This window comes from Octopus sinensis, linkage group LG23 (assembly GCF_006345805.1).
Source record: "Octopus sinensis linkage group LG23, ASM634580v1, whole genome shotgun sequence".
In the NCBI taxonomy this organism is placed as follows: Eukaryota; Metazoa; Mollusca; class Cephalopoda; order Octopoda; family Octopodidae; genus Octopus; species Octopus sinensis.
The window spans coordinates 28,240,620-28,263,351 of NC_043019.1; the positions used below are offsets into that span (position 1 = coordinate 28,240,620).

The following is a 22,732-nucleotide window of genomic DNA, read 5'->3' on the forward strand; positions in this document are numbered from 1 at the left end:
CCCCATTTTGGCCACCCCATTATCTCCCCACTTTTCTTCAATGCCCACCTGGAGCTTTCTACAATATCCGGCAAAGGGCAGTACTGCTCACTTTGGGAACCACTTCTCTACACAAAAATAGGTTCAGTAATTCAATTTACGGCATCACTTTTTACTTTTGTCACTGATGCTGAATGATAAAGTTGAAGTTGATATCCTTAACCGATGTATCTTGAGATAATGTCATCCTCATCATTATTTTCACCTTCACTTTTTCATGCTTGCATGGGCCAGACGAAATTTGTTGAGTCAGATTTTCTATAGCCCTATGCCCTTCCTGTTGTCAACCCTTTCTTGCTTCCTGACCTGACATATTTTCAGAGAAACTTGGAAACAAAGGACACCTCTTGTATGATGGTGACTCTCGTTTACAACAGTCAAGAGATGTTAGTATGAGGCAGTAACACATGCATGCAAGTACTTGTGACAGACCTCTTTCAGTTTCATATACATGGCAGTGTGGTAAAAAGCTTGGGTTCAGTCCCACTGCATTGTACCTTGGGCAAGTGTCTTCTACGATAGCCTTGGGTGAACCAAAGCCCTGTGAGTGGTAGACAGAAACTGAAAGAAGCCTTTCATTTATATATATATATATATATATATATATATATATATATACACACACACACACACATACATATCTGTGTGTTTGTGTCTGTTTGTCCCCCCATTATTGTTTGATGACTGGTGTTGGTTTGTTTATACCCCTGTAACTTAGCAGTTCTACAAAAGAGACTGATAAAATAAGTACTAGGCTTTAAAAAAGTAAGTCCTGGGGTCAATTTATTTGACTGAAACAAGAATAAAAGATAGAATACATGCACCCATAAATATGTAAACATGCAGACACAGCCCTCAATAAAGACCTGGTTGTGTGATTAAGAAGGTCACTTCAAAACCATGTGGTTTCGAGTTCTGTCCCACTGTGGAACACCTTGGGCAAGTGTCTTCTACTGTAGCCTAAAACTTAATTTAATCACTTTTAGCAAACTGTTGTGCTAAGTTCCTTATTTGGGGAAATATTTTTGTTATGTTTACGAGATCCTTATTCTTATAATTATTGCATATAAATCTGCATGAAAAATGCTATAATTAAATCAATGTTAGCATGTTTAATGCATGGAACCTGGAAGAAAAATGCAGTGAAATAAAAATGTTTTGCTCATTGACTAATATCTTGGCAGTCTTCTGGAACACAAATCTCTGACTGCATGTCCTACACAAAGGAAATGTTTTCACCTCTGCTCTCCTTTCTCCTCTATATTCCTCTCTTCCACTGATGTCCACTGATAATTTTACCTCTCTGATTTTCATTTAGGTGTGATGTAACCCCTTACATTGGAGTGAACTCATTCAGTCTAGGACCAATAAATATTTCAAAAATATAACCGATATCGAGTGAAGAGAGCTCTATCTGATTCCCACTCGGGAGAGTTGTGGCTCTTTACGATATAATGAAGGTAAACTATTTAAAAGCTTAGACTCACTGAAAGGACTGATGTATAGTCGAGTCTTGTTCGATAACTTCTTTTCTAATGGATCCTCAAAAAAATATAAAAAAACATACTGTCAGTTGCTATCACAGTGAAAAAGTGGAGGTATGTGGCTTAGTGGTTAAGGTGTTGGACTCATTGCCATAAGATTGTGGTTTCAATTCGTGGACTGGGCAACATGTTATGTTCTTGAGCAAAACACTTCATTTCAGGTTGCTCCAGTCCACTCAGCTGGCAAAAATGAGTAATCCTTTGATGGACCAGCCTCCGGTACAGGTGGGGTATTTATGCGTCATGGAAACTGGGAAACCAGCGAGGAAGTGCATTGTGACCAGTGGTGTATAACAACATCTGATAGTGTTTGGTTTTTATAGTGACACATCATACAGTGGAGACATGTGGCTTAGTGGTTAGGGTGTTGGACTCATTGTCATAAGACTGTGGTTTTGATTCCTGGACCAGGCGACATGTTGTGTTCTTGAGCAAAACACTTCACTTCATGTTGCTTCAGTCCACTCAGCTGGCAAAAATGAGTAATCCTGTGACACAGACTGGCGCCCCATCCGTGTGGGGATGAAACTGGGAGATTGACCCTTATGAGTCATTGTCATAAGACTGTGTTTCTTTCAATTAATTTTAAATATAACAAAGAATTTAGTAAAATAACTTAGTTATCATTAAGCTAGTGTTAGCAACATAAATTGTGACTAAGGTTTGGCGGAAGATTTTAATTCTAAACTTATGAAAACAAGACATTTGTACTAGAGATCCAGAGGCAGTTTCAGCTGGGTTGGTATTGAAAGAGTTAAACTGTCATTGAAGTAATTTCACAATTATCCTGCTTTTTTTTAGTAAAATATTGGTTTCAATTCAGTATTGTAGATAAATTAATAAAGCTGGAAAGGTGATAGGAATATTAACCTATAGGTGAATTGATATGTATAAGAAGTGAAGTACATTTTTTTTATATAGGCTCAGGGTATAGCTGTGTGGTAAGTAGTTTGTTTCCCAACCATGTGATTTCAGGTTTAGTCTCAATGCATGACACTTGGGGTAAGTGTTTTCTTACTATAGCCCTGAACTGACCAAAGCCTTGTGAGTGGATGAGTGGATTTGGTAAACAAAAACTGAAATAAGCCTGTCGTGTGTGTGTGTGTGTCTTCCATCACTACTTGACAGCCAGTGTTGGTTTTTTATGTCTCCTTAACATTGCTGTTCGGCAAAAGGGACTGACAGAATAAGTACCAGACTTTGTGAAAAAATAGAAAAAAAAAGCACTGGGATTGATTTGTTCGAGTAAAACCCTTCAAGTTGGTGTCTCTGTATGGCTGCAATCCAATAACTGAACCAAACACAAGAAGGAAGATATGTGGGTGAAACTGATCATAGAAGAGGAACTGAGATGTAACTTCATTTGGTTGGATTAAAAATTGGGAACGGAACAAATCTCACTGAAGTATCCATGGAACATCATCATTTAATGTCCTCTTTTCTATGCTTGCATGGTTCAAATGGAGTTGGTTGAGGTGGATTTTCCACAGCAGCCAGATGCCCTTCTCTGTCACCAACCCTCACCTGTTTCCAAGTAAAGTAACATTTTCCCATGAGCAGATGTTTTCACAAATGATTGGAAACAGGATACAGTTTATAACTATCATGATCTCAAGGCAAAGAGGCAATAACGTGCATGCACACACACAGACACACAATGATGGACTTCTTTCAATTTCCATTTACCAAATTCACTCACAAGGCTTTGGTCAGCCTGGAGCTATAGTAGAAGTCACTAACCTAAATACCATGCAGTGGGACTGAACCTAGAACCATGTGGTTGAAAAACAAACTTCTTACCACACTGCCATACCTGCACCTTATATCTTAGACAAATGAAATACAAATAATATGGAAGGAATTATATGTCTGTTAGTGGTTTTTAACTCTTCAACATTCAGATTACTGTATCAAATGTAATGCTTATTTATTCACATTGTTTTAAACTAATCTTGCATTATCTTGTAACTTCAAGATTTCAATGATGTGATTATTTTTAGAATGACATTACAGGGTTGGTGTGAGAGGCCAGAACTGGCCAGTTTGAACATAAAACAGGTTGAATATTTGAGCTGCATATGACTGGTTTAAATGCTATCAAGTTTACCTTTGCCCTTCGGTTGTATTAGAAGCTTGCTCAGACTGGCTTCGTTTGAATGAAAATCAGTTAAGGTCCTTATTATATCGACTCCAGTGCATAGCTGGTACTTATTTAATCGACTCCGAAAGGATGAAAGGCAAAGTCGACCTCGGCAGAATTTGAACTCAGAACATAAAGACAGACTAAATACTGCTAAGCATTTTGCCCAGCTTGCTAATGTTTCTGCCAGCTTGCCACCTTAAACTGCCAAGTATATTAAAGGCTTTATAAGTAAATACTGTCCTACATGGTAGCAATGTGTTTGTGAAAGATTAATGGGTGTGGTTGGCGTTAGGAAGGGCATCCAGCTGTAAAAACACTGCTAGATCAAACTGGAACCTGGTGCAACCTCCTGGCTTCCCAGATCCGGTCGAACTGTCCAACCCATGCTAGCATGGAAAACGGATGTTAAACGATGATGATGATGATGATGTGGTGCTGAAGAGCAAGCAAGAACTCTTGAAATATACATATACACCCATTCCCTATTTTTCTATCTTCAACAGCATTATTTACATAGATGTTTTCATATATGAAACCATAACTTTCAGTTCTGGCTCTAGTTTCTACTGAAAATCTGTAGAAATAATTTTAAAAAGTGATTGGATTGCACTGCTAACACAGGTAGGACACAGTATTGAATTAAAAAGTCTTTTATATACTTGATAGTGTATTATGGTCGTATAACAAAATACAGTGTCCTTACCAGCAATTAATAAAGTGTTATCTGAATGCTAAAAGGTTTAACCCATTAGTGTTTGAACCAGCCATAACCAGCACAAATATTCCAACTGTTTTATGTTAAAACTGGCAAGACTCAGCCTCTTACGCCTACCTTACAATGTCATTCTAAAACTAAACAAACACACCATCAAAATCTCAAAGCTACAAGATAATGCATGATTAACCCTTTCGTTACTGTATTTATTCTGAGATGCTCTGTGTTTCTTTCAGTTACTTTAAATATAACAAAGAATTTAGTAAAATAACTTAGTTATCATTCAGCTAGTGTTAGAAACATAAATTGTGACTAAGGTTTGGTGAAAGATTTTAATTCAGAACTTATGAAAACAAGACATTTGTACTCAGAGCCAGAGCTGGGTTTCAGCCGGGTTGGTAACAAAAGGGTTAATTCAAAACAATACGAATAAATAAGCATTACGTTTGATAGAGTAATCTGAATGTTCAAGGGTTAAACACAAATTGCAAAGGAATTAAGCAAATGTTAAAGTATCTATGTCTGACTGCTTCATACTTCCACCTGCTGAACCTAAATATGTAATTAAATCTATGTTCACGTTATATTGGTGTATTACTAATTTCTTAAAGCTTATTTTATATTTCTTAAAAATGAGTCCTTTTGTTTTCTGTTTTCAGAAGGCTGGGTTTGTGCAGAGTTTGCCCTCTGACTTCAGTGATGTACAACCTCGTAACTATGATCCAAACTATATCTCTGAAATCAGCAACCAGATGCAAATTCCAGATAGACTTCAGTTTGATGGGACTGTCGATTCTCGGTCAATGTCACCTACTCTTAAAACAGAAGTGCTTTCTAATATGACCATTCCAGAAAGGCTTGTCTTTGTAGGTAAATATAACAGCTTTGTATTTCACCACTTTTTTAAAACAAAAATAAAAATGGTTCAAGAATACATGTCCGGTGGAGTCACTGCTGGTACCCGTTCCTAATAAAACATCCTGAGGTTTGTTGTATTCCACTCAATAGATTTTATTATCTTTTATCATTTACCTGTTTCAGTCATTAGACTGTGGCCATGCTGCAACACTGCCTTGAAAAATTTTGGTCAAATGAATCAGCCCCAGACAGTATAAGTATAAACACACCACTAGGTCTTGAATAATGTTGCCAAACCATTGGCCACATGTGTTCCTGTGTCTTTATGCTTCATCTATAATTTCTTTTCTCAAAACATGTACAGCGTAGTGTCTTTCCATGTCTGAATGTACCTCAACATGTTAAATAAGACTGTACACAACTAACAGATCAGATTGGCTCTCCAGACCTCCGTCAAACCGTCCAACCCATGCTAGCATGGAAAATGGACGTTAAACGCTGATGATGATGATGTGTGTCTGTGTTTGCCCCCCACCCCCACCATCGCTTGACAACCGATGTTGGTGTGTTTATGTCCCCGTAACTTAGTGGTGCAGCAAAAGAGTCTGGCAGAATAAGTACTTGGCTTACAAAGAATAAGTCCTGGGGTTTGAATTGTTCTACTAAAGGCGGTGCTTCAGCATGGCCACAGTCAAATGATTGAAACAAATAAAAGAAGGAAAGAATACAGGCGTGGCTGTCTGGTAAAAAGCTTGAACCCCAACCACTTGTTTCTGAGTTCAATCTCAGTTTATGTGTATCAAATTGCACGCACATGGCATCTAAACTTACTTAGAATTATATATTAAATTCATTATTTTTTTCTTTTTAGGAGAAGATAAGCATGTGGGTCTGAAATCTACTATGCGGCAATTTGACTTTGACAACATACCCCAGACTGAAGCAACATATGTTGGAATGATCACTCCACCAAGGACACTAACTTTAGAGGAGCAATTTCCTTTTGTTGAAGACTCAGCAGAACCAGAACGCCTCAAACGTAATGTAATGCCTCTAGTGAGAAATGGGTAAGTTGATTTTTCTCTTCCTGCAAATCTGTGTATTTTGTAAAGACACCTCTCTTGGGTTTTTTTTAACTATTCTTTTTTATAACAAACGAAAGGAGCACAATGTAACCATATGCTCATCAGATCCTGTCAAACTGTCCAACCCATGCCAGCATAGAAAATGGATATTAAATGACGATGAGTTAAGATTTTTACATCTGTTAGCTACACATTTTTTAGCATCATAACTACAAGGATTGGTGAACTCATTACAATATTAGGCAAAATACCTTGTGCTATTTGTTCCAAGCCCCCTATACTCAGAGTTCAAATCCTACCAAGATCAATTTGGTCTTTCATTCTTTTGGTGGGGGTAATAAAAGTGTGTATCTATTTCTTTATTGCCCACAGGGGGCTAAACATAGAGGGGACAAACAAGGACAGACAAAGGGATTAAGTCAATTACATCGACCCCAGTGCGTAACTGGTACTTATTTAATCGACCCCGAAAGGATGAAAGGCAAAGTCGACCTCGGCGGAATTTGAACTCAGAACGTAGCGGCAGACGAAATACGGCTACACATTTCGCCCGGCATGCTAACGGTTCTGCCAGCTTGTGCATCAACAAAGAGTAGAGGATTGGTAGAATTGTATCTGCTTTCTGATGGTATGGCCTGCAGTGACACTAGTGCCAAGCAGTATTGGCTTTGCTGCTCCTTTGGACAAAATCAGTCGTGTAGAGGGAAGAGACTTGTACGCTTGGATATAAGCTAGTTTTTTATGGAAAGAAAAACAAAAATCTTGCCCAAATTTGCACCTTAAGGGAGAAATTTCTAACAATGCACACAGATATCATCTAAATGTAACTTAAATATCACACCAAACTGACACTACCTCCATGAACAGCTGCTTGAAGTCATCAAACCAGTGGGGGAATCTTTACATGATTGTTCTATCTACTAGAAATAGCAGCCAAATTTCCTTGAATTACACCCTAACAGTCTTAGACAAATTGAATAATGTGGTCCTGGGTTCCCTGTATATAGGAAAAAGATGGAATAGACATGGCTGGAATGTAGCTCGATCAAGGCTGACCTGGAGTAAGCAATAACTTGAAAACATCCTTCATTAGGGTCATGCACAAAGACAGAATCATTGCATGTATCAAGAAACACCCTTTTTACTCATATGCAACAGGCAATGAAACCCCTCAAAGCTGTTGCAAATGAAGGCTGGAGGATATATCAGCTGAAACGTTGTGTTAACAACATACAAGATGAGGACATATATCCGTCAAATGTAAACAGTGTACATAATTCCTCATCCCTTAAATCTAGAACTGCCATTGGACTGATTGGCAAAGACTCACTCAACAACACTATGACTCAAATGTACTGTCACCTCTCTTTGACTGTTCTACCTTTGCTACAGCAGTCTGCTTCTCTGAACTCATTCATTCCATACTATCATTTCTCTGCTCTGTGAAATGTTTCTGCCATCTCTATCTTTAGTTTCCATCAAAACCACTTCATAATGTCCTGTGGGTCCATGTTACATTTTGTGGCTGCATTTGTAGCCTTATTTGTCAAGATGTCTTTATGTAAGAATTTCCTTTATCTTCCTTCTTCACCTTTTGTTGTTGTTTACCCATTTCTTGGCATTTTATTAGTTGAGAAGACATATAGAATAGGAGCACTCCGTCGGTTACGACGATGAGGGTCCCAGCTGATACGATCAACGGAACAGCTTGCTCGTGGAATTAACGTGCAAGTGGCTGAGCATTCCACTGACACGTGTACCCTGAACGTAGTCCTCGGGGAGATTCAGTGTGACACAGAGTGTGACAAGGCTGGCCCTTTGAAATACAGGTACAACAGAAACAGGAAGAAAGACTGAGAGAAAGTTGTGGTGAAAGAGTACAGCAGGGTTCACCACCATCCCCTGCCGGAGCCTCGTGGAGCTTTAGGTGTTTTCGCTCAATAAACACTCACAATGCCCGGTCTGGGAATCGAAACCACGATCCTATGACCGCGAGTCTGCTGCCCTAACCACTGGGCCATTGCGCCTCCACTTGAAAAGACATACATTGAAACTGAGGCATTTCTTTATTTTTATTAGAAGCAATATAAGTTTTTTTTTTTTTATTTCGTTCTTTTTTAAACTGGTCATATCCAGCTCAAATATTCTACCCTCTTTATGTTCAAACTAGCCAGATCCAACCTCTCATACCTTCCTGACAGTGTTATTCTTAAAATAAGCAATCACATCACCAAAATCTTGAAGCTGCAAGATAATGCATGATTAATTCAAAATGATGGAAATAAACAAGTATCACATTGGACATAGTAATCTAAACGCTAACCAGTTAATCTTTTGACTTCAAAATTAAATTTCATGGTTGTTCTAGAAATTATATCAAATACCTACCAAAAAAATAGAATTGGTATTTTCTGCAAGTCATATTGCCTCAATAAACTTGACACATCTCAAACAGAAAATAGTTTCCAACATGACATCCCTTAATAAAAGATTGACTGGAATATAAAACTGCTTTCTGCAGTTAAGGGTGGTGAAAGTTTTGGGTGGATATATCTGATTTCTGCAGTAAAAGGGTTAAAGTAAAAATAGGAGACATTGGATCATGTGGTCTTGAATTTAGTGTAACTAGTAAAAAAAGTAGAAGAGTCATGGTTGGAATGTCTTCAATCACAGGTTTGACAAGGTTCACTAACCCTTTCACTGTGAAATTAAATTACGTAGTTATTCTAGTAATCATCATCATCATTTTAAATCCAGGTTTTGTCCCCGTTAATGGGGCTGGCTGGATCTACCTCAATGCCATAGCAACCACTCTCAAACCATCTCGCCCAGTTTTGGGCATCCTCCCTTCTCAAGCCAACCCTTCACCACTTTTTCCTGCTGTTAAATATCTTCAAGAAAAAGAAAAAAAAATCAGAATTGATATTTTCTCCATGCTTCAATAAACTCAACATATCTCAAACAGAAAATTGTTTCCAACATGACATCCCTTAACAAAAGATTGATTTGTATATAAAACTGCATTCTGCTATTAAGGGTGGTGAAAGTTTTGAGTGGATATGTCTGATTTCTGCCACACAAGGGTTAACAGTTGTCACTGAAGTAAAATTGAACTTTTTATTTTTCAGGGTGAATACTCAAGTCTATACTCCCGGCACTTCTCCCGGTGATACTTTGCTTCTAAATGACGAGGACGAAGCCACTTTGTTACGTACTCATTTGGCCAAGTTGACACGGCGGATCGTATCGTTAGAGCAGGAAAATCAGAAACGAGCTCAGCGTGATTTAATTATTTATCCTACACTTCTCGGCTATATGTTGTGGAAAGTATTAACATGGTTTTTCCGTAGTAACTGAAAAGGAAAAAAAAATTGAAATCTGTTTTTTTTTTTTTCTAACTATCAAATATGGAGCTCAATATTATTATATCAAGCAGTCAGATAATGTTGGTGGGGTCTGAGGAGTGGGGTGGGTTTAAACAATTCAACAATTTATTTTTACTTGTCATTGTTATTGTCACTCATGTATTTGAGTCAGTTCAAACTTAGTTGGAACACCCATGATGTGTGTGCTCTTACTTTCGCTCTCTCTGAACGAAAGAGTGACTGTTGGTCCAGCTTTCTATTTTTATAATTTTTCAGTATAATAATAATAATATAATAATAATAATAACAACAACAGCAGACATGATAGAGAGATGGAATAAATTCCTCATAGCATTGCACAGAGTTGGCTTTATCTTTCATCACATTGAAGGTGTATCATTGGAATTAAGTCCAATATGCAGTCAACTGTGTTTGATACACATCAGTTATATTCCCACCCATCTCTTTATGTAGATGTGTGGCGCTCTGCCATTGTCATATCATCAGTATTATTATTACCATTATTAGGCAGAGAGCTGGCTGAATTGCTAGCACACCTGACAAAATGCTTAGCGGTATTTTGTCCATCTTTATGTTCTGAGTTCAAATTCTGCCAAGGTTGACTTTGCCTTTCCTCTTTTTGGGGGTCGATAAAATAAGTACCAGTGAAATACTGGGGTCGATGTAATCGACTAGTCCTCTCCCCACAAATTTCAGGCCTTGTGCCTTTAGTAGAAAGGATTATTATTATTGTTAAGGTGGTGAATTTGTAGAATTGTTAGCATGCTGAACGAAATGCTTAGCAGTATTTCGCCTGTTGCTACATTCTGAGTTCAAATTCTCCCGAGGTCGACTTTATCTTTCATCCTTCCGAGGTCCATAAATTAAGTACCAGTTACGCGCTGAGGTAATTGATTCATCTCCTCTCCCAAAATGGCTGCCCTTGTTGCAAAATGTGAAACCATTATTATTATTATCATTATTTAAGCTCAGAACATATTTAGTTACAGCCCTTTACTTTCCAAGTTCAAATTCTACGAAGGATCACTTTGCCTGTCATCCTCCTGAGGCTGATGAAAAGAAAGTACCAGTCAATCACTGGGGTTAATAAAAATTGACTGACCTGTCCCACCAAATCTGAGGCCTTGTGCCTATTTAAGAAATCATCATCATCATCATTATTATTATTATTTAGAATAAATATTTTAATATTCTCACCCAAGTCAGAAAATGAGCCAATCAAATGAATTATAAAATAGAAAACTATAAAGTTTGTTTCTTTTGCTAATAAAATGACTCAATGAATTCTGTTTACATGAGTGATGAGTGACAATCTTGTAAAAATCACATGACATTTGACAAAGGATTTATGATTGCTAAAAATGGTGAATGATTTAATTGATTGGTATTTGGAAGTTGTGGGTATATCGGAGCAGTGTATTAGCAAAGCACTTGACTAAATGCCTTCTTTTAGCATTAAATCTCATCTCTTCTACATTCTAAGTTTAAAATCCATCTGCAGCCGATTATGTTATTCCTACCTTCGGTTGTTGGTAAAATAATTACAAAGCATGTTCTAGGATCTGGTTCTGTTGTCCATCTTCTTCTACAAACATTTTTGTCTTTGTTGTGTCAACATAAACAATTTATTGTTTACACTAACATTTATAGGTGTCAACTGCAAAGTTAGTGGCATCTAATACTTTCTAAGTCTGTACTTTATTAATATACTGCTTAATAATAATAATAATAATAATTATCAACAACAAAATTAGTTGAGTAATTTTTCCTGCATGCATGCAGACACACACACAAAACATTTATGAATCAAAATTGTAATTGATGTTGATTACTTTTATTTCAATTATTATTTTTTAAATTGACTAAAATAAAAAAAAATGTTTATTGCAACAGCTATATATATATATATATATATATAAAAAAAAAAAACAGCTTTATCTTAATATTTGTTTCTTCCTGAAGAATGCTATGCTACGATCTTTTACTTTGTTGCTGCTCAGCGGAAACAGGGATCACAGGGATGGTTTTCTTGTAAAAAGCATTGAATGTAGATAAAGAATGGGGACTCTGTTGTCTAAAAAGAAATATTATTACTTCAATATTTTGGTAAATTAAGGTTTCTTTAATATTATTGCGATTAATCCTGTAGTTAAGCATTTCTACTATAAAAAATTTTCAAATTTTAAACCTGATGAAGATGAAAAAGGAAATTGATATACAGTAATCCCTTGCCATATTGCAGTTCACCTATCGTGGTTTATTATTTAAGCTTACGTCGATTCCTCCGTGGTGGTGTTTTGCATTTATAAAAAAAAAAATATATATATATATATATATATACACAAATTATGAAAATAAAAAAAAATATACAGTACAGTACTGTTTCTACTTTGTGGATTTTCACCTGTTGCGGGTGGTTTTGGAACATAATACCTGCGATACTCAAGGGATTACTGTAATCAATAAATGATGTTAAAAGTCGTTGGGACTAATTGTCGTCATGATGTGGGAAGTTGGAAACTGGAAAGTTTGTAAATGTGGGAAGTTTGAAACTACAAGGTTTGTAGATAAATATAAAGAGTTTCAAAATGCAATGTTTATACATTTAAGAACCTAGTAAAAGTCTTTTTCTATTTTTTTAGATCCTGTTCATGTAATAATTTATAGGATAGTATATTAATTGGAAGTATATTGACTTTAAATACTGAAAAAATTTTCTGATTCTGGGTGCTTTTTACGTGCCACCTGCACAGGTGCCAGACAGAGCTGGTCGTTTGCCAGCTCTGTCTGGCACCTGTGCAGGTGGCACGTAAAAAGCACCCACTACACTCACGGAGTGGTTGGCGTTAGGAAGGGCATCCAGCCGTAGAAACACTGCCAAATCTGACTGGGCCTGATGAAGCCTTCCGGCTTCACAGACCCCAGTTAAACCATCCAACCCATGCTAGCGTGGAAAACAGACGCTAAATGATGATGATGATGATGTACAGAGTTTCAAGAGTCAAATGTCTGAAAAATAGGAATCTGCTCATGTTGGATACATCCATTGGGTCTCCAGCTATGGCAGGTTTTTTTCTTTTCCTCTTTTATTTTTTTTATGACCATTATAAAACTTACGATTAAATATCTCAGTGTATGGCTTGAAGGCTTTAACACTCTTAACCAACTAGGCTACTAATGCAATATTATAAATGTTTAAATTAAAGAGTTCTTAGTTCAAATCCAGTCTGGTTCTCTGTACACATCCAAGTATAAGATGACACTTATTGCTAAATAGAGTTCACACTGATTGAAAGTAAGGTGGATGTAAATATTAAAAGAAGAATAGGTTAGGAGGTTTAAAAATTGTAGCCATCGATCCATCCATCTTCTCTGCTCACTATCCCTGAGAGAATCATGGGGTTAGTGTCCTCAGGCACTTCCATAGGGTTTTGTCAGAAGCAACCATCATTAGACTTTTCAGCTAGATTCCCAAGCATGACCAACCGAGACTATGGTCTACGCCTAGGTCTCCTACCATCTGGCTTGGCTTGGCTTGAAGAATCCAAATTGCAATTTCTTTTGGCAGCATCCTAGTCACATGTCCACAGTACAAGAGCTACAACCTCTCAATGTGAAGTTATAGCTTGACCTGGAGTGACTTCCTGATCTCCCAGCTACATACCTTGTTGAGTAAAATTTGCAATTTAATAAAAATTATGATTTCTGCAATTTTTAAACTTACATGAAATCCTTTTCAATTTGGACAGTTTTTTCTTGTAAATTGTTTCTTACAATTGACTTGTTACATGTCATTGATGATTCTAATTCCTCTTGATCAAATTTTTCTTGGATTAATTCTAATTTGGAACAAAACTACATAAGATACATACAATAAAAGTTGTTTTTTTTTTGTAATTAATTTTCAAGATTCATAAATTATTTTGAAGAATAAGAAAATGTTTGTGAATTTCTTATTTTAGATATTATTCTTTGCTTTACTGTCAAAGACATCTCACTGCACAACCAATACAGCTGAACTGACAAAGAAGCCTCTTTGGCAGTCATGGGAAGATTGTAGCCTGTGGGACTTTCTGAATGGTATGCCTAATGAAAAATTACCTTGAATTATTTTAGTAGTGTGGCCACCAAACAATGGGCCATATCTTGTGCAGGCCACTTCTTGAAAAAGGCTGCCCATGCTTGCTCTATGGCAGTGCTCTGCAACCTTCTTACACTTGCGTTTCATTTATATTCTTTTCAAAATTTAGCAGCACACCTGAACTAAAGATGTAACTAAAAGAATAGAAAAAAAATTATACTCAGGTTACACAGCAGCACACTTAACATCGTCTCATGGCACACTTGTCTGCTGTGGCATACCTGTTTCAGAGCACTGCTCTATAGAATACACAATGTGCTAGAAATAGCAGCAAAATCTTCTTCAAATCACACATAACATCTTTTAAAAGAAAGGACATAGATAATATAGTCTTAGACACACACACACATATATATAAATTAAAGAAAAAACACTATTATGTAATTCAAACAATGATAGACATAAACCAAATCATAAAGGTAAATAATGTACATAATTCCTCATCTCTTAAATATAGAAATGAACTTCTTCATATTTAATGACAATTTCTATCGACAGATCGGGGACTCCGATGGGCATGCGAATTGCCCCCTTCCTTGCTAACCTAGTCATGGGGTACTTGGAAATCAGTCTTTATCATAAAGTTAGGTAAACTGATGTAATATATAGCATTTAGGTTGAATGAAGACGATACTGGATTGTCAGTGCCTGGTGTATAAGTTTCAGTTTACTGGCTGTCTTGAGCTTTCAAGCTTATCAGACCATAGTTTACTCTAGATTCCATGGTTTTATAAGTAACAGAGAGGAGAGAATTGCCTACTGGACCAGGATATCAGTCCACCACAAATTTAAACCACAAGCTATGCTGGTGCTCATTTCAGTTGAGTGGACTGGAACGACTTGAAATGAAGGGCCTTGCTCAAGGACACAACACACCAAAGTTATAGGTTTGATTCTAGTTTAGGAATGAAACTCAGGCTTTACAATCCTAAGTCTCATATCCTAACTGCTAGGCTCTGTACCTTGACTCAATCTACAGTATGGGATGCTAAATTGCCTTTTTTTATCTCTAAGATATATAAACTGAGGTAATAAAGCATTTAACAGCCTTAACAATAGATTGAAACTCATAACTCAGGACCGACAGTAAATCCATTTTGCTTTTTCCATTTTTATTTCAATTCAAGGCAATCTCTAAATGTATGAATTAGGAAACTTTAACACACACACACACACATGGATTTTTGTAAGAAATAGCATTTTTCTGTTAATTATTTTCAGTATATATTACACAAGAATTTGTACAATTAGTTTTATCAAACAAATTACTTGTTTATTTACAATAATTATAACGACAAAAGATATTTTAGAGATATATGAGTAAAGTAGAAAATATATTAAATTAAGAATGTTCGGCTGACATATCTTTCACTTTTTATGGTTTTTCTTAGAGTTCATATAATTGACATCTGGTAAGATTTTGTTAATGTTTTATCATAAAAGTAATAAAGAGAGTACAGTGAACTTGCCATGGGGGATTGGAAAACCCAGTGTTTCAAACAGAATCCTTCTTCAGGGAAAAGTAGAGAAATTAACAACAGAGTTTTACATCTTGAGCGAGTTTTTTTTTTTTTCTTAAACTCGTCAGATGTAAAACTCTGCTGCTGTTCCTCATTAATTTCTCTCCTTTCAACTTTTCCCAGAAGGACCCCGTTCAGAAACATTGGATATTCCACCATGGCAAGTTCACTGTAATTTTTTTTTATCATTTAAGAGTAGGAGTGGCTGTGTGGTAAGTAGCTTGCTTACTAACCACATGGTTCCGGGTTCAGTCCCACTGCGTGGCACCTTGGGCAAGTGTCTTCTACTATAGCCTCGGGCCGACCAAAGCCTTGTGAGTGGATTTGGTAGACGGAAACTGAAAGAAGCCCGTCGTATATATGTATGTGTGTGTATATGTTTGTGTTTGTCCCCCCAACATCGCTTGACAACCAATGCTGGTGTGTTTACGTCTCCGTAGCTTAGCAGTTTGGCAAAAGAGACCAATAGAATAAGTACAAGGCTTACAAAGAATAAGTCCTGGGGTCGATTTGCTCGACTAAAGGTGGTGCTCCAGCATGGCCACAGTCAAATGACTGAAACAAGTAAAAGAGTAAAAAGAGGCCAACAACAGTTTTTGTGCTTTATATATTGTGAAATCTGTTGCTTAAATTGAATTAAAACTTCCATGATTGATTTTTACTAATTTCTTTCTAATCTGTCCTAAGAAATGAAGACGATCAATATTTCATTTTATTTTATCTTGAATTAATTTTATTTCAGTTTCCTTAATTAAAAAAAGGAATTAATTTGCCTTTTCTTTGATTTTTTTTTTTTTTTGTTTTTAAAATTATCAAAAATCTTTGATTCTGTATAGATAACCAGGTATATTCAAATGCTCTTGAATATTTTCCCCATTTTCTTTACACAATTCTTGAAATAATGAGCTGTAGTCTCTGATTAATCCTTTCATTAGCATATTTCTATTGAGATACACTGCCTCTGTTTAAATTAGGTTTGAAAAAGTGAAGAATTTAGTAATAAGTTTTTGATTTAGATCACTTAAAAACTAGAAGTTTGTATCAAGCACCAGGAATGGTCACAAGTGGATTGGTATAAAAAGGGGCTGAACCGTTAGTGATCTCACTTGAAATCAATAACCAATACCACATGATTGCCTTTATATTAATGTAGATACTTTAGGCTCCATGTCTGTGTAAGCAATCAACTCATTTTTCTAAAGTAAGGTGCAAGTATGTGTGTGTGGTAAGAAGTTTACTTCCCAAACACATGGTTCTGAGTTCAGTCTATTATAGCCTTGGGCTGACCAAAGTCTTGTGAGTGGATTTAGTAGATGAAAACTGAAAGAAGCCTGTGTGTGTGTGTGTGTGTGTATATATATATATATAGGTCTGCTCGCTTAGCCAATGGGGTGGCGTCATTTGAAGGCTAAAACAATGCAAACCGCTTTGTGACCAGCGATGTGTAGCAACATCTGATAGCCTGGTCGGTCACGGTGATATATATATATATGTATGTATATATACACACACACGTATAATTGTATGTGTGTTTTTGTGTTTGTGTTTCCCACCACTACTTGACAACTGGTGTTGGTGCATTTATGTCCCCATAACTTAGTGGTTCAGCAAAAGAGCCTGATAAAATAAATACCAGGTTTTTAAAAAAAATAACAAGTACTGGAATCGATTCGTTGGACTAAAATTCTTTAAAGTGGTGCCCCAGCATGGTCACGGTCTAATGACTGAAACGGATAAAAAAAATAAGCCCGATAAGTGTTGTAGAATGAGAGAGGATCTCCCCAAAAGCTGAGGCCAATACATTTCACATGTGCTACTACTGTCCCTTTAGAATGCCATGACAACTGTCCTCATTCTCAAATCCAGTCATGGCAAAATTGGCCTATGGGACTTTCTGAATGGAATATCTAAACAAGAAATGGTTTTGAAATTCTTTAGTACTTTGATTATGGTCCATGTCTCATGTAGCTTGTTTCTCGAAAAAGAATTGCCTGTGCCTGCTTTAACCTAAAAGGCCTGCATTTTCTTGTCTTCTGTCATTTAAAATAGCAAGCGGGTTCTTTAGGGGTATGTTCTCCAAAATATATTAACATTTGCCCAGTTTTATAAATAATATTGATCTTGATATTTAATAACTCAATCTCAGTTTTCTTTTCCGTTGAGGTCTCCAGCAGAAAGAAATTTCTTTTGATTCCTCTCCTGATTGATTAAAGATATAATTTGTAAAAAAAAGAACCAAAAAAAAAAAAAAAAACCAAAGAAAACCAGTTTCAATAAGGCTTTAACTTCAAAAAACTTTTTTTATTATGTGTATATATATTATTTACATATATGTAAATAAACCACCCAGATAAACCTGGATCAATTTTTTCAGTCTTTAGACGTTGTTTTGTTGCTATTAACTTTGCCTCTTTTTTTAATTTATGTATTTATTTTTATTATTATTATTATTATTATTATTATTAAGGTGGCAGACTGTCAGAATCATTAGCTTGCCAGACAAAATGCTTATCAACACTTCTTCCAGCTTTACATTCTGAGTTCAAATGTTGCCATGGTCAACTTTGCCTCTCATCCTTTTTGGAGGTTGATAAAATAAGTACCAGTCAAATATTGGGATCTATGTAACCAACTAAACCCTTCACTTCAAATTTCAGGCCTTGTGCCTATATTAGAAAGAAATATAATGATAATAATCCTTTCTACTATAGGCACAAGGCCTGAAATTTTTTTTTTTTTTTGGTGGGGGACTAGTCGATTACATTGACCCCAGTGTTTCCCTGGTACTTAATTTATTAAGTGTGAAAGGTAAAGTTGACCCCAGTGGAATTTGAACTCAGAATGTAGCAACAGATGAAATACTCCTAAGCATTTCACCCAGCATGCTAACGGCTCACCACCTTAATAATAATGATAATAATAATAATAATAATAATGATTATTATTATTATTATTAAGGCAGTGAGCTGGCAGAATCATTAGCATGCCAGGCGAAATGCTTAACAGTATTTCGCCCATCACTATGTCTTGAGTTCAGATTCCTCTGAGGTTGACTTTGCCTTTCATCCTGACGATCAATAAATTAAGTACCGGCCATGTACTGGGGTCAATGTAATTGACTTGTCCCTTCCCCCAAAATTTCAGGCCTTGTGCCTATAGTAGAAAGGATTATTATTATTAAGGTGATATGGTAGCAGAATTGCTAACATAGCCGACAAAATGCTTGCCAGCATTTCTTCTAGACCTTTATGTCCTAAGTTCAAATTCTGCTGGGGTTGATTTTTACCTTTCATACTATCAGAGTTGATAAAACAAATACCAGTTAGTTGAACGCTGGGGGTCTATGTAATCAACTAACCCCCTCCTTCAAAAATTGCTGGCCTAGCACCTATAGTAGAAAAGATTATTATTAAGATGGCAAGCTGGTAGAATTGCTAATGTGTTGGACAAATTCTCGGGTCGATGTAATCAATATCAACTACCTGCCTCCCTCAAAATTTTCTGAGCTTGTTCCAAAACAAGAGAGGATAGTTATTACAGGTTGTCATCGACTAATGACCCATCCGACTTACGATGATTGGCACACCAGCTCCCGGCAGCAATAAGAAATAGTCCATTTGAAACTTAATGGGTTTAATTTCTTAGAAATTAACTCATCTACAGATGATATCAACTAAAATGCTTATCGATTGCCACTGTGGTTATCCTGAGGCAGCGAGCTGGCAGAATCATTAGCACGCCGGGCGAAATGCTTAGCAGTATTTCGTCTGTCGTTACGTTCTGAGCTCAAATTTCGCCAAGGTCGACTTTGCCTTTCATCCTTTTGGGGTCGATAAATTAAGTACTAGTTACGCACTGGGGTCGATATAATCGACTTAATCCGTTTGTCTGTCCATGTTTGCCCCCTCTGTGTTTAGCCCCTTGTGGGTAGTAAAGAAATAGGTTATCCTGAGTGTTGGATGAATGTCCTGTCGTGGAGACATCAAGACAACCTTGTATTTGTTTATAAGACAACTACTTGAGACTCCGAAATTTTTGAATAACGCCAGTATAATAGTATTATACAGAATGCTGTGTGTGATTTTTACCTGAGAATGTACCTTAAGAATGTAAATATATAAAAAAATATAAGTCGGACTATAGGCCTGTGTAGGCCTATAGTCCAACTTACGACTGGTCAGTCGGAACCAATTGTGGTCATAAGTCGACGACAACCTGTATTTTCTTTTTATTTTTTGCTTCATTTCCCAAAAGATTTAGTTTTTAAAAATTGATTTGTATAACTCATTGTGTATATCTTTTGTCAAATTTATTCAAAATATTCTTTTAAATAATATGCTGATGGGAGACAATAGGATGGAAAGAAAAAAATCAAACAACAACAACAAAACAATCTCTTTTCTTACAACATTGTTGAATCATCATCTGACTTACTTTTCTCATCTTCAAATTGACATATCAGATTGCTTCTCCGAGATTTGATCTCTTTGACTCTTGGTTTATTAATGTCTAACTCTTGATACTTAAAAATTGAAATATTCATTCATTCTTATGACATTCACAATGTTTTCCCTAAACTTTTCACTTCAGTAAAAAAAAAGAAAAAGAAATAATAATTAAAAAATGAATAATTGAAAAAAAAACAACCAAAATACAAAATATTTCACAAAATAATTTGGAAATTTTTGGGATATCAGTTTCCAGAAATTTCTTTCATAAAGTCAGAAATAAATGACAAAAGCAAAAAAGAAAAAAATTAATAAATAATCAAAATAAATAGATCAGAAAAAAAAAAAAAGCCTGAAAAACAAGTTGTTACTTTAATTTTTAATGAGATGATTTGGATTTTTTTCTTTTTTGGAATAAAAAAAAATGTTCTTTTTATTTGATAAGATATACTTTACTTTACTTTACTTTTCTACTTGTTTCAGTCATTTGACTGTGGCCATGCTGGAGCACCTCCTTTAGTTGAGCAAATCGACCCTGGGACTTATTCTTTGTAAGCCCAGTACTTATTTTATCGGTCTCTTTTGCCGAACCGCTAAGTGACAGGGACATAAACACCAGCATCGGTTGTCAAGCAATGCTAGGGGGACAAACACAGACACAGACACACAAACACACACACACATACATATATATATATATATATATATATATATATATATACATATATACGACAGGCTTCTTTCAGTTTCCGTCTACCAAATCCACTCACAAGGCGTTGGTCGGCCCGGGGCTATAGCAGAAGATACTTACCCAAAATGCCACGCAGTGGGACTGAACCCAGAACCATGTGGTTGGTTAGCAAGCTACTTACCACACAGCCACTCCTGCGCCTATCTAAAAGTGGACTTGAGTTGTTTATGGAATTTTGGGTTGGAGGCATTATAATTAGAAAATCCAACTGAAAATGGAAGCATTATTTGCTTTTAGTCTGCTGTTACGTTCTGAGTTCAAATTCTGTCGAGGTCAACTTTGCCTTTCATTCTTTCAGAGTCGATAAATTAAGTACCAGTTGAGTACTGGGGTCGATGTTATCGACTATCCCCCTCCCTAAAATTTCAGGCCTTGTGCCTATAGTAGAAAGGATTATTTGCTTTGAGTAGTGTCTGGTTTCTGAAAATCAACTCTCAAATTACATAAATATTTCTTTACTACCCACAGAGGGGACAAACAAGGACAGACAAAGGGATTAAGTCGATTATATCGACCCCAGTGCGTAACTGGTACTTATTTAATCGACCCCGAAAGGATGAAAGGCAAAGTCGACCTCGGCAGAATTTGAACTCAGAACGTAACGGCAGACGAAATACGGCTACGCATTTTGCTCGGCGTGCTAACGTTTCTGCCAGCTCGTACATAAAATTAGCAAATAAAAACCAGGAAACTAGTAGTGTTATCATCATCATCATCATCAGCAGCAGCATCAACAACAGCATCATTGATCAATGTCTGCTTTTCCATTCTTTAATGGATTGAATGGAATTATTGAGACAGATTTTTGTGTGGTTGGCTGCCCTTTCTTCTTTCCAAGTAAAGAGCAATATTTCCCCTTAACCCAGATATGCGTTTGTAAAATACTGGAAGTGAATGATATTCATAGCTGCAGGCATGGCTGTGTAGTAAGAAGTTTGCTTTCCAACCACATGGTTCTGAGTTCAGTCTCACTGTATGACAACTCGGGCAAGTGTCTTCCACTATAGTCCTAGGCCAATTGAAATCTTGTGAGTGACGGATTTGGTAAATGTCAACTGAAAGAAACGCATCATATATACGTGTGTATGTGTCTATGTTTGTTGCCCACTACCACTTGACAACCAGTGTTGGTCTGTTTACATCCCTGCAACTTAGTGGCTTGACAAAAGAGACCGATGAAATAAACATCAGTCTTTAAAAACTTTGTTTATGGAATTTTGACTTGGTGGCATTACAGTTAGAAAACTTGGCTGAAAATGGAAGCCATATTTGCTTTTAGTAGTGTCTGGTTTCTGAAAATCAACTTTAAAAATATTAGGGTGGATTCATTCAACTTAAAACATTTCAAGGCAGTGCTCCAGAATGGTTGCAATTTAATGACTAAAATAAGTAAATAACAAAAGATATAATGCCCCCACCTCTATAGCTAGGCCCCTGTTTCTGTCTCTGTCACACTCTAACCTTTCATCATCTGACACCAGATCACCTCCAATGTCCCCTTTGTTATAGCAAGATACCTGTTCTGTGTCTCTGTCACACTCTAATCTTTCAGCATCTGATGCAAGGTCCCCTCCTCTAATGCCCCTCCCCTCTCAAAATTCCTTGTCTTGCACAAGGCTATAGTAAAAGATACTTGCCCAAGATACCATGTAGTGGGATTGAACCTGAAACCATGTGGTTGGGAAGCAAACTTCTCAACCACACAGCCATGCCAGTTCTGTACCAGTAAAACTTATTTAGAAAAGCTCCAAGTTATGATAATTTTGTATTCTTGGTAAAATAATACTGTTTTTAAATGGTTATAATATCACTGAGAATGTGTGTCTATTGAAGAACTTCACTGGAAACCTCAGGATTCTTGTCACCACATAACTAAGAAACTTTACATAAAATCGTGACGTATATTTGCCATATAAATATGGCTAACCACTAAGGGTGGATGCTACTGTAGTTTGTAGCCCCAGGAGGACACCTCCTCCAGCTGGCCATAGACACACTTTCTGTGCCCTATCAGTATTTGCAATGGGAAGCCATCCTTCCCGTCTTCAACTTATGATACACATGGACTCGAGTTTCTGAGTATTGACCCGTCATCGGTCACG

General features: G+C 36.5%; 1 protein-coding gene across 2 annotated transcripts in view; it reads left to right on the forward strand.

Moving 5' to 3' along the window:
* The window catches only part of LOC115223699 (mitochondrial fission factor), a 15,094-nt gene extending 3,118 nt beyond the window's left edge, over positions 1–11,976 (forward strand). Inside the window, exons 2-6 of one of the 2 annotated variants that reach the window (XM_029794375.2) lie at positions 1,358–1,499; positions 5,101–5,311; positions 6,171–6,366; positions 9,513–10,433; positions 10,657–11,976. In XM_029794375.2, coding sequence (XP_029650235.1) covers positions 1,494–1,499; positions 5,101–5,311; positions 6,171–6,366; positions 9,513–9,741 — 642 coding nt within the window. In that variant the 5' untranslated portion in view covers positions 1,358–1,493 and the 3' untranslated portion in view covers positions 9,742–10,433; positions 10,657–11,976. The remainder of the gene's footprint in view (positions 1–1,357; positions 1,500–5,100; positions 5,312–6,170; positions 6,367–9,512; positions 10,434–10,656) is intronic. The other variant, XM_029794374.2, reaches the window with a different exon arrangement.
* Positions 11,977–22,732: the final 10,756 nt, after the last annotated feature.